The sequence below is a fragment of the Desmodus rotundus genome, chromosome 8, assembly GCF_022682495.2.
Source record: "Desmodus rotundus isolate HL8 chromosome 8, HLdesRot8A.1, whole genome shotgun sequence".
Lineage (NCBI taxonomy): Eukaryota > Metazoa > Chordata > Mammalia > Chiroptera > Phyllostomidae > Desmodus > Desmodus rotundus.
The window spans coordinates 98,654,893-98,667,302 of NC_071394.1; the positions used below are offsets into that span (position 1 = coordinate 98,654,893).

At 44.7% G+C, this 12,410-nt stretch overlaps 1 protein-coding gene across 2 annotated transcripts in view; it reads left to right on the forward strand.

Annotated features, from left to right (window-relative positions):
- XPC (XPC complex subunit, DNA damage recognition and repair factor) overlaps positions 1-12,410 on the forward strand; it is a 34,243-nt gene that overhangs the window by 15,592 nt on the left and 6,241 nt on the right. For both annotated transcript variants that reach the window (XM_045192270.2, XM_053929709.1), the window contains exons 8-11: positions 3,913-4,002; positions 4,841-5,731; positions 7,367-7,527; positions 11,179-11,260. In XM_045192270.2, coding sequence (XP_045048205.2) covers positions 3,913-4,002; positions 4,841-5,731; positions 7,367-7,527; positions 11,179-11,260 — 1,224 coding nt within the window. The remainder of the gene's footprint in view (positions 1-3,912; positions 4,003-4,840; positions 5,732-7,366; positions 7,528-11,178; positions 11,261-12,410) is intronic.

The following is a 12,410-nucleotide window of genomic DNA, read 5'->3' on the forward strand; positions in this document are numbered from 1 at the left end:
ATCGTAATCGGTATGAAGTAGTATCTCATTGTGGTTTTGATTTGCATTTCCCTGATGACTGATGATAGCGTATTTTCATGTGTGTATCAGCCATTTATATGTCCTCTTTGGAGAAACATCTCTTCAAGTCTTTTACCTATATTTTAATTGAGTTCTTTGTCTTTTTGTTGTTGAGTTGTAAGAGTTCTGTATATATTTTGGGTACTAGGCACCAATCAGATATATGCTTTGCAAATATTTCTTCCCATTGTTTAGTTGTCTTTTCACTTTCTTGATTAAGTCCTTTGATGTAGAAAAGTTTTAATTTTGACAAAGTCAATTTTTTTTGTTTGTTCCTTACACTTTTGGTGTCATATCTAGTACTCCCTTGTCGAATCCAAGGTCATAAAGCTTTCCTTCTATATTTTCTTCTAAGAGTTTTACAGTTTTAACTCTTAGATATGAGTCTTTTGTCCATTTTAAGTTAAGGTCTGTATATGATGTGAGGTAGGTGTTCGACTTCATTCTTTTTGCGTGTGGGGATCTGGTTGTCCCGGCACTATTCGTTGAAGGCCTACTCTTTGAACTATTTGTTGAATTATTTTTTCTACGTTTTGAAAAGAGAAGTTTTTCAATGGGGATTGAATGGTCTTGGAACTCTTGTCAAAAATCTACTGGCCATAGATGTACGGGTTAACTTCTGGTTTCTCAATTTTACTCCATTGGTCTACATGTCTTTCCTTATGCCAGTACCACACTGTTTGATTGCTAAAGCTTTGCAGTAAGTTTTGAAATTAGGATGTGTGAGTGAAATTTTGTTCTTCATTTACAATGCCATTTTGGTTATTCAGGACCCCATGCAGCTTCACATGAATTTGATGATCTGCCTTTCCATTTCTATAAAAAATATAAGGCCATTGGGATTTTGATAGGGATTACACTGACTCTGTCAATTGATTTGGGTAGCATTGCCATCAAGACAGTATTACGTCTTCCAGTTCATTAACGTGGATATCTTTCCGTTTACTTTGTGTCTCATTTCTTTATGCTGTATTTTGTGGTTTTCAGTGTACTTGTCTATCACTTTGGTTAAATTTTTCCCTAGGTATTTTGTTATTCTATCATAAATAATATTGTTTTCTTTATTTCCTTTTTACATTGCTCATTGCAGGTGAATAGGAATACAGCTGATTTTTTATGTTGATCTTATACCTTAAAACTTTGCTAAATTTACTTGTTAGCTCCAGTATCTTTCTTGTACATTCTTTCATATTTTCTATGTATGAGATCTTGCTATCTATAAATAGAGATAATTTTACTTCTTTTCCAGCTTGGATGCCTTTTGTTTCTTTTTCTTGCCCAATTCCTCTGGCTACAACTTCCAGTTCAGTTTAGAATAGCGTTGGTAAAAGCAGGCATCCTTGTCTTGGTCCCAGTCTTGGGGATGAAGAAAGCTTTCAGTCTTTACTGTTGAATATTGTGCTAGCTGTGGGTTTTTAATCGGTTTTCTTTGTTGTGTTGTAGTTTCCTTCTATTTCTAGTTTCCTGAGTGTTCTTATCATGCAAGTGTGTTGGATTCTGTCAAGTGCTGTTTCTGAGTCATTTGAGATGATGGTGGGGTTTTTTCTTTATTGTACCAATATAGTGTTTTGCATTGATTCATTTTCTTATGTTAAACCACCCTTGCATTCCTGGGAATAAATCCCACTTTTTTATGGTGTATAATTTTTTAGGTGTTATTAGATTTGGTTTGCTAAGTATTTTGTTGAGGATTTTAGCGTCTGTATTCATAAAGGATATTGGTCTGTCATAAAGGTAGTTTTCTCGTGATATCAGGGTAGTGTCGGCCTCACAGAATGAGTTAGGAAGTTTTCCCTCTTCTATTTTTTGGAGGAGTTTGAGAAGGATTCTTGTTAATTCTTCTTTAAATATGTGGTACAACTCTCCTGGTCCTAAACTTTTTTTGGTGGGGAGGTTTTTGATTTCTGTCCCAATTTCTTGTTAAAGGTATATTCAGATTTTGTTTTTTCTTGAGTCAGTTTTGGTCATTTCAATATCTTTAGGATTTGTCCATTTCATCCATTTATCTTATTTTCTGTATAGGAACTGTATGGCTTTGCAACTTAATATTTTTCCCCTTGGCACCAGTGTACACTGACAGATGACTTACTAAAGGGGGCGACCATGCGTGTCTGTGTAGCGCTGGGTTGCTTCTGGGGCAGCGTCACACACACGATCTTGTGTGTAATCCTGTGAGGGAGACGCGGCAGGGATTGCTACAGATGAAATCGAGGTTTAGGGAAGTCACTCAGCTAGTTGAATGCTCCGGTGAATCCTCAGTCAAATCTAGGTGAGTACGCAGGTATCCAGACTTTCACACATGTGCTTCTGTGCCATGCTGTACATAAAGAAACTAAGACATTAATATTGGTATAATAGTAATTATACCAACTAATCAATAATACATTGGCAACTGAACTGTAGCTATTATTTGGATTTTTCAAGGTTTTTCACTAGGGCCCTCTTTCTGTCCCAGGGTCTAACCCAAGATACCGTGTTGCATTTAATCCTCGTGTCTCCTCAGTCTCGTCCAGGCTGTCACGGTTCCTCAGTCTTCCCTCGTCCGCATTACCCTGATGGCGTGGAAGAGTGCTGCTTAGCAGTGTTGTAGCTTGTCTCTCAGTTTGGGTTTCTTTGATGTTTCCCCAGTTCTTACTCTAGAAGAAGCAAGGCAAAAGTAATTTTTTCTTTTTTTTTTTTTTTAAGATTTTATTTATTTATTTTTAGAGAGAAGGGGAGGGAAGAAAGGGAGGGAGAGAAACACTGATCATTTGTCTCTTGCATGCCCCAACTGGTAACCTGGCCTGCAATCCAGGCGTGCACCCTGGCCGGGAATTGAACCTTTCACTTTTCAGGACAGCGCCCAACCCAGCGAGCCATGCCAGTCAGGGCAGTTATTTTTTTTCTAATATAATATGGCTTTTCACAGAAAACCTGCCTTCCTATTTCTCCTTTTCACCTCTGGTTTTCTCAGCAGGCCTGAGAAATGTTGGGAGCCCGAGATCTGTGTGGGAAGGTCTTGCTCAGGTGCTTTATCACTGTTGCTGTGATGAAGGTTGATTCCCTGGAGGAGGCTCCCATCCTTACAAGTTAGCAGAATGTTTAGAAATGCAGCCTCTAGCACTGGCTGGTGTGGCTCAGTGGGTTGAGCGCCAGCCTGCCAACCAAAGGGTCGCCAGTTTGATTCCCAGTCAGGGCACATGCTGGGTTGCGGACGGCTCCCCAGTAGGGGGCGTGTGAAAGTCAACCACACATTGATGTTTCTCTCCCTCTCTTTCTCCCTCCCTTCCCCTCTCTAAAAATAAATAAATAAAATCTTTAAAAAATAATAATAAAGTATATATGAAAAAGATCTTAAAAAAAAAAAGAAATGCAGCCTCTAGCTGAAAGATTCATTGTGGGGACAACGGAATGCAGGGAATAGACTCTGGTCATCTGATGGTGATGGTGTTTGGTGTTTTGTTTTTTGTTTTTTTGTCAAAGTGATATTTTATTATTTTAATCACAAACATAACACATGTGGAGTACAGAAAGGTAAGCTGAAAAAACACCTCATATAAATAGCCATAACCCAATATACAGATCCTTTCCCAAATACACATATATGTTTATACAATTTTTTCTTACAAAAATTAACATTGCACATTAAAAACAAACTTCTCCTTTTCTTTAGTAGATGGTGAACATTTCCCTGTTTTTCCACAAAGATAGATCTCTGTTGCATCATTTTTAATAGTGTCAAGGGTTCCAGGCTCCTATTATTGGACAGCTGTTCTAACTTTTCCCTGTTATAGATAAGCACCAGACAAGCAACATTTAATTAAGCCCTTAATCCCTCTCCTGGAATAAATGTGTAATCCTTTTTCATTATAGATACTGTTACTGATTCTCCGGGCCCTACAGCTCCCAACCCGACTGGTACTATCTCTCCAGCCAATTCCTCTGAAGTTATCAGCAGCCAAGGTGAGGTTCTTGGGGCTTCCAGAGAAAAGGGTGGTTGGTCAGGGAGAAATGAGAAGTTATCAGACTTTTAAAAAATTGGTCATTAGACTGTCTTTAAGGGGCGGTATCAAATAGAGCCTGCATTCCTTTGAGCCTGCCTTGCACATACCCTGTGTTGGCAAGATCAGACACATGGGTGGATTCTCTAGCAGCCTGATCCCTGTGTGTGCAAAGGGGCCTGCAGGGGGGCTTGGCTCCTCAGTGCTGTAGCTTCTGCCCTGTAAAACAGTAGGATGGTGCCTGTCCGCACCAGCAGTGTGGCCGAGGATGGGTGAAGGGCTCTGAATTCTGCAGTCATCTAAGAAGGAGGCTGAACACTGTACTCACTAGGGTGTTGGCATTGTCTGAAATGCGATGGTCCAAAAATTGATTTTAATAATTTTTGTATTAATACCATAACTTTATTAAAGTCGATCGGTATTTGTTTGCAAAGTGCACTAAGTGCAAGGTGAATATTATCATTGCCGAGGAAGTTAAGGCTCAGAGGTTACAGAATTTACCTAACTCACATACGTGAGAAACAACTTAAACCCAGGTTTGTCTGTTTCCGCATCCTGTGCTCTTTTCCCCGTGCCACGCTTGAGAGTAAAGAGAATTATACTGTGACCTTATCTAAGGTGCTGTAGATTTCAGCAGATATTTTCCTGCGACCCAGCAGGATAGCCAGTTGATCGCTGTCTGAGCTGGGGACATCTTGTGTCCACTGGTTCTCTAGCCAGTGACTCAGCCCTGTTAGGTTACAGGGTCTCTATCCTGTCATTAGCAAACAAGGAAAAGGAAAATTTCTACTCTGTTTAAGGGAAAGAAACCTCAAGAGAGATCCACAGAAGGTCCTGGAGGCTCCTCCGAGACTTCCAGCCTCGTTTCAGAAAACCAGACCAAACTGAAGACCAGCAGAGGAACCAGAAAAAAGAACACTTCCAAGGACACCAGCAGTCCAAGTGCCAAAGGGAAGAGGGGCGTGGCAGCTGCCGTCAGGAAGAAGAGGAGAGAGTCCTCCTCCTGTGGGGAAGAAGAGGGTCAGGCGGAAGAGCAGGAGGAGGAGGCCCAGCAACATGTTCATGGCCGGAAGCTGCGGGTGGCCTCCAGGGTGTCCTATAAAGAGGAGGAGAGTGGGAGTAACAAGGCCAGCAGTGCCTCTGACTTTGAGCTCTCCGATGGGGAAGCTCATCATCCATCTGATGAGGATTCTGAGCCTGGTCTTTCAAGGCAGAGGAGGGCTCCGGTCTCTCAAGGGACAAAGGCAGGGTCCAAAAGTAAATCCAGGACCCAACCTGGAAGCCCCCGTAAGCACCCTGGCTTTCCAGCAGCATCCACAAGCTCTTCGAGCACTAAGAGTAAGAGAAGTAAGAGAATGTCCAGCGATGGTGAGAGGACAGAAGGAGGAAAAGCAGCTGGGGTGGACCAGTGGCTAGAGGTGTTCTGTGAGCAGGAGGAAAAATGGGTGTGTGTGGACTGTGTGCATGGTGTGGTAGGCCAGGCTCTGACATGTCACAGGTACGCCACCAAGCCCATGACCTACGTTGTGGGCATTGACAATGATGGCTGGGTCCGGGATGTCACCCAGAGGTATGACCCAGCCTGGATGACAGTGACCCGCAAGTGCCGAGTTGATGCCAATTGGTGGGCTGAAACCTTGAGACCCTACCAGAGCCCATTGATGGAAAGGGAGAAGAAAGAAGACATGGAGGTAAGGCCTCAGCTGCCACGGGCTCAAAGACCCAGTTGAGTTATTAAAATTATTTCTGTATTTAAGCACTGCATGTATGCCCAGCCTGTGTTTGGAATTTTTAGTGTTTATCTCATTAGTTATAATACTGTAAAGCTGGGATTATTATTGCCTTAATTTTACCAGTTAAGAATTAGGAATCCAAGAGATTAACTCACTTGGTATTTGAACCCAAATCTGTCTGGTTTTTTGAAGGCTGTATATACTTTTAGTTATTGCCCAGTTATAAATTTAGAGCTATAAAATATTTATGAAGTCATATAAGTCATACTGAGTGAAAGAAGATAAAACTCGTTAATGGGATTATTCCCCATCCCCTGCGCCTTTCTGACTGTACACACTCTCAAGCACACGCACAAACAACCCTCCACGGATGTAGAACACTCATCTCCTGGAAGGAGGGGACTGAGGGTGGGGACATGCCTTCAGTCTGTGGAGAAGGCCCACTGGGAAGCCGGCTTCTGAACTAAAATGGAACGGTGTTGTCGCTTGGTTTCAGGAGGAGGGCCTGGGCTGCTTGTACATGGCAGTTGTGTTGGTGGAGCTCAGCATCTCCACATGGGAATCTGCCCAGATTTGCCAAAGAATTGTGCCCGGTTCCTCAGGACAGGTGGAGCATGGGTTTAGTTAGCATTTTCTGTAGCAGTGCGGTTCATCCTGCACCGGGATTTTCCTCTGGGGCTGTTCCCGGTTCGTGTTACTGAAAAATGGCTGAGGAAGTTGGAATTGTGCGGGTGGCATTGTGACTGGCCTAATTAAATAAAGTCTTTGTCCTGGGAGCTAACCCCGTGGAGGGTCCGGCCTGCTCCTGGCTATGCCACATAGCAGGTCCTCACTAATGCATTGGAGAATTTTCAAGAGCTGCTGAGGGGCGGGGTAGGAGACCTTGATGAGTAGGATGTGAATTACAGCCGTGGAATTGTCCACTGGAAGATCAGATTCCCCAAAGAAGTGCTAGGAGAATATGTATCACAGGGGACTCAAAACAGTTACATTTTGGTGTCCTATGAGAGCTGTCAAGGAAGCCCACATTGCATAATAGTGATGTCACTTTGATATAAGGCCTCTTTCTTGAAGAAAACTGTTTTTCTTCTGTGAAGCTCCGTAAAAGAGTGGAAACTCATCTGCTAGGGCTGGCTGAGGAATAGGTTAGATGACTTTGCGAAGTTGCCGTGAGCTACAGAATTACTTGATTCTTCTTAGCTTTTGATTTATCTAAAACCCGCTTAACACCAGAGCTACAAAGACAGTGTTACAGTATTTTTTTGGTTTCTTAATTTTTTAGAGAGGGGAAGGAAGGGAGAAAGAGAGAGAAACATCAGTATGTGGTTACCTCTTGTGCCCCACCACTGGGGACCTGGCCTGCAACCCAGGCATGTGTCCTGACTGAGAATCAAACTGGCAACCCTTTGGTTTGCAGGCCCGCACTCAATCCACTGAGCTATACCAGCCAGGACAGTGTTACAGTGTTTGGTGCTTATGAAACCTCTGCCCCACTGTCTGTTACCTGAACACATTGGTCTGAGGATTACCCACCTCAAACCTTACTTCCTGTTCTAAAACACATGCTCAACATTGTCTCTCTGGCCTTTGCAGTTTCAGGCAAAGCACCTGGACCAGCCTTTGCCCTCTGTCATTGGCACATACAAGAATCACCCTCTGTACGCCCTGAAGAGGCATCTCCTGAAATACGAAGCCATCTATCCTGAGACAGCCGCGATCATTGGATATTGTCGTGGGGAAGCTGTCTACTCCAGGTGCGTGAGGCGGCTGGGTGGGCTTCGTGATGGCCTGGGATTATCAGCCTTATTCTGGGGCAAAGGGCTGGCAATGGCATTCACCTCATTTGTCATATGGAATGAGCTTTATTGTGTGCATGTGTGCTATTGTGTGTATGTGTGCTATTGTGTGTATGTGTGCTATTGTGTGGGGTGATGTGTAGAGGAGAGTAAAGCTTGGAAATTGAAACAAGGATTAAAAGGTAGGTGGGGCAGGGGTGTTGTGGGGAAAGTTAAAAGTGGACAAACGAGGTTTACATAGGACAGTGTAAACATGCCCCTCAACTACAAGCTAAAACCGTACAAAAGGACAGAAGAAAGGATTTCATGAAAGTTAAAGTAATTGGATATTTTAATATGTGTAGAGCTTCTGTTGGGAAGATGAAAAAGTTCTGGAGATGGGTGGTGGGGATGGTTGCACAACAAAGTGAGTGTCCTCAATGCCACCAAACTTAAAAATTATTATGATGATACATTTTATGTTGCGTATATTTTATCCAGAGTAAAAAGAAATTACCAAAGAAGGAGTGAAGGAGATAAAAGAGGAGAAAATGGATATAAAATATATACAAAATTAAGACTGAAAAATTTTTAATAATATAAATTTAAGGTGAGGAGAAAATAAAAGTAGAAGCAGAACTTTTAAGAAATAGCAGTAGAACCCCAGCTGGTGTGGTTCAGTGGATTGAGCACCAGCCTGCGAACCAAAGGGTCACTGGTTTGATTCCCAGTCAGGGCACAAGCCTGGGTTGCAGGCCAGGTCCCCAGTAGGGGATGCACAAGAGGCAACCACACATTGACGTTTCTCTCCATCTCTTTCCCCCTCCCTTTACTGATGCGGACCCCGGCCTGCAGAATCCATGTGTTGTGGCTGCAGTGGACAGATTTACACAGACTACAGAAATCCTGTGGAGAAAAAAGGACAGCATGGCTACTCTCTAAGACAGAGGGCGAGAGGGCGAGAGGGCCAGAGAGAGAGCCCGACCCCTGCCCGGACAGGCTTTTATTGCTTTTCTGGGTACATTATATAGAGGATGATCCTCATTTACTATGCACAGGTTCACTGTAGGTGATTACCTTTTACAGACAACAAAGGAAAGAATGTTGGTAATTACTTCAAAGAGAAGGATGTTACAGATCAAGGGCAAAAGTAATTGAACTGGTTACACTCCATACTTGGGAGGTTTAGCTCAGATTTTAGGAAGTTAAAGATACGTAGTAAACATTTGCTGCCTTAATCCAGGGTCAGGGACTTTTAGCAAAAGCAAGTCTCATAGCAGCCTAGGTACAATGCAGCCTGATTCCCCACGGGAGAACCTATCTGTGGGCATGGGTCCTGTGTGCTGGACCTCGCTCCCCACTGCCTTTTCCGAGTGGGGGCTGGACTACATTTCCCACTTGCAGAATGGTTCCCTATACTTTATCTCTCTCTAAAAATAAGTAAAATCTTTTTTTTTTAAGTAAAAAAAATAGCAGTAGAAAGAAAACAAATGATTTTTTTAAACATTGAAATACAAGATGAAAAAAATAGATGTTCTTAAGAAATGGGAAAAGAGGAAAAAAGGAAATAGAGGGAAGTCCACATGAGTAGACGGTTTGAGAGCCCTGTGGCCGGGGACTACTTTCCGTGTGTCAGTCCTGCGGGAGTCGGGCTACACACCCTGTCCAGGGTCTGTGTTGGAGCTTTCTGGTCCACGTCAGAAAGCATCCTGCCTAGTCGGGGGCCTCAGTGGCCCACAGTCAAAGCCTCCAGAGCCCAGGCCACCTAGACAGAGGAAAAGGCACAGGCTTCTTCTAGTGGTTGGGAGACAGGAAGTCTGGTAGGAAGAGAATGCTGTGGTGGTTCACAGGGATGAGGTCAGTCACAGGGGAAAGCATGAGAAGTGAACATTTTTTAATGTAGTAAAATATATAACAAAATTTACCATTTAACTACCTTTGTGTGTACAGTTCAGTGGCATCAAGTACACTGTGACTGTCGTGCAACTGTCGCCACCACCCATCTCCAGAACGTTTCCATCTTCCCAAATGAAACTCTGCGCACATTAAATACCAGCTCTCCAGAATCCCCGACTGCCAGGCAACCACCCTCCCTCTTCCCGTCTCTGTCTCTTGAATCGGGCTGCTCTAGAGACCTCACAGAAGTGGTATCACAATGTTTGTCCTTATGTGATTAGCATCCGTGGGTGGGCACCGGTGCTGCTTTTTGTTTTGGCTATTGTGAATAACGCTGCTGTGAACACAGGAGCACGAAGATCTCTTGGAGACCCTGCCTCCGGTTCTTTGGGGTATATGCCCCAGGAGTGGAATTGCTAGATCATAGGTAATTCTACGTTGAACACTCTGTAGAACCGATGGACTGCTGCCAACAGCAGCTGCACACTGTACACTCCTACCAGCAGAGCCCAGGGGTTTCAGTTTCTCCACATCTCTCACCAGCACTTGCTTTCTGTGTTTCTGGTAATAGCCATCCTAATGGGTATGAAGCGATTAGAGGTTGAGATTTACTCTGAGAGGTGTGTGTCTACTTCCCTGCTGCTCTCCTTGGGGATGTCCACCCCTCCCTGATGCCCATGACATAGTGACTGGTTTGGGCGATCGGGCGCGCAGCCTGCAGTGCGGGTGTGGCTGGAGTGCTCAGCTCTGGCAGTGGTGCTGTGGACAGAGAAGTGCTGCTCGAGCACCTGGAAAGAGTCCGGTCCTCCCAGCAACCTTGCGAGGCAGAAAGACAGAGCTCATTATCCCTAACTGGAGAGGAGGGTTCTGGGGCTTAGGAAGGGAAAGTGACTTGTCCAGGGTCACCCCACTATGAGGTGGCACAGGGATGGTTCACCCGGGGCTGCTGTACTCTGCTGAACATCAGCCTTAGACTGGCAGGTAGGTGAAGGGCCTGATTTCTGCACTGGAAGGAAATTTAGTGCCCGTGCTCCATGGAGCCCTGCTCTCTGGGCAGAGAGAGTTCAGGGCTACAAGCTAAAGAAGAGATGAATGTGCAAGTAGACTTGCAAGGCTGGGGCATAGTTCGTTGCTCTGGGAGGAGAGTGAAGCTAGAGAATCTTTCCCCATAATTACAGGGTGCCAGGAATTACTTGACCATTCCATGAACATGAACCTTAATTACATGATAACTTATTAATGTAATTATAATTTGCATATAGTCTTTTGGGTTCACCACCCCTCTCTGGACAGTCCACAGTATTTGCAGCAGACTGCACCTGGGCAGGCACTTGCTCAGCGCTAAGGATCTGTGCCTGCAGTGCTGTGACTTTTACCTCTCCCCCTGCGGACTGCAGAGGGACTCTCACTGTGAGAGGAGAGGTGAGGGTATGGCATGCAGCCCAACACAGATGCAGTAACTCCACTTAGCTCAGGGTTTGTAAGTGGACTCGCACCCGCAAAGACAGGACGTCCGAGTTAACTGTTTGTCTGAGGCAGGTCCCCTGGTTCTCTTAGGAGCAGAGCCTGCTCCAGGGTATGAGGCAGAGCCTCAGAAGAGTATCCCAGGCTGTGCTCTTCCTTCTGGGAGGTCATATGAGCACCCAGGTGCTTGGGGTTCCTCTCCATGCTGTGCTTCATTAGGCAGGGTGTGAACTGAATTTGTATTTTGTCTCCCCCTGTTGGCTCCGGTAGGGATTGCGTGCATATCCTGCACTCCAGGGACACATGGCTGAAACAAGGAAGAGTGGTGAGGCTTGGAGAAGTGCCCTACAAGGTAACTAGAGCTGGGGGCTGGGGGGCACCCTGAGGGCAGTGGGGAGGCTCAGGACCAAGGCTGAGTGGAACAGCTGAAGGAAGAAGAGTGGGGAGTAAGGGTTGCCGAGTACGTGCCCAGGATAGGAATCCAGGTCTGCCTTTTCTAGCTTGAGAAGGATTAGAGGAGGAGGAATGCATATAAATGATGTCCGACCTGAATGAGGAGTTTGTAAGAGATGGATATTGCAGAGCATGCCAGATCTAGGCCAGAAAGCAGCCCTCCGATTCCTGGTGTGTGCTCAAAGGCTGTGTAGGTAGGAGCTGTGTTCCTGAGCTGTTCTAAGAGGCCAAAGCCCTGCTCTTTGTGGACACATTCACCAGTCATCAGTGTCCTTCCTCTTGATAATTTACCATGCATTTTGCACGTATATATTCTCTACCCTGTCTCAACAGCCATAGAGTGAGCATTATGATGCCTGTTTTACATATGAGGACACTCAGAAAGGGGAAATCACTTGTCCAAGGCCTTAACAGTTAGGATACTGGCAGCACCCAGACAACAATCCTAGGCCCTGCGTCTGCTCCAGTATTAGTTCTCTCCCACTGTACCGCTGCACTAAGTCAGGTCAGCTGCCCGCAAGAAATATGAATGCAGTACAGTGCCACAACAGCTTGTCACGGGACACCCAGCCCTGTTTAACCAGGGGAGGACAGTGGCCCATCACAGCAGCTCTACCTAATACATAGAAACAGACACAGGGAGGCTGCCAAAATGAGGAGACAAAGAAACATGGCCAAAATGAAAGGACAGCTCAAAAGTCCAGAAAAAGAGCTAAATGAAGTGAAGATGAGCAATCTATCAGATGCAGAGTTCAAAACACTGGTTGTAAGGATGCTCAAGAAACTTAGCGAGGACCTCAGCAGCATAAAAAAGAGCCAGTCAGAAATGAAGGATTCACTAATTGAAATAAAGAACAGTTTACAGGGAAACAACAGTAGAGTGGATAAAGCTGAGAATCAAATCGATGATTGGAAACATAAGGAACCAAAAAACAATGAATCAGAACAAGAAGAAGAAAAAAGAATCCAAAAAACATGAGGATAATATAAGCAGCCTTTGGGACAACTTCAAGAGGGTCCAACATTCACATCATAGGGGTGCCTGAAAG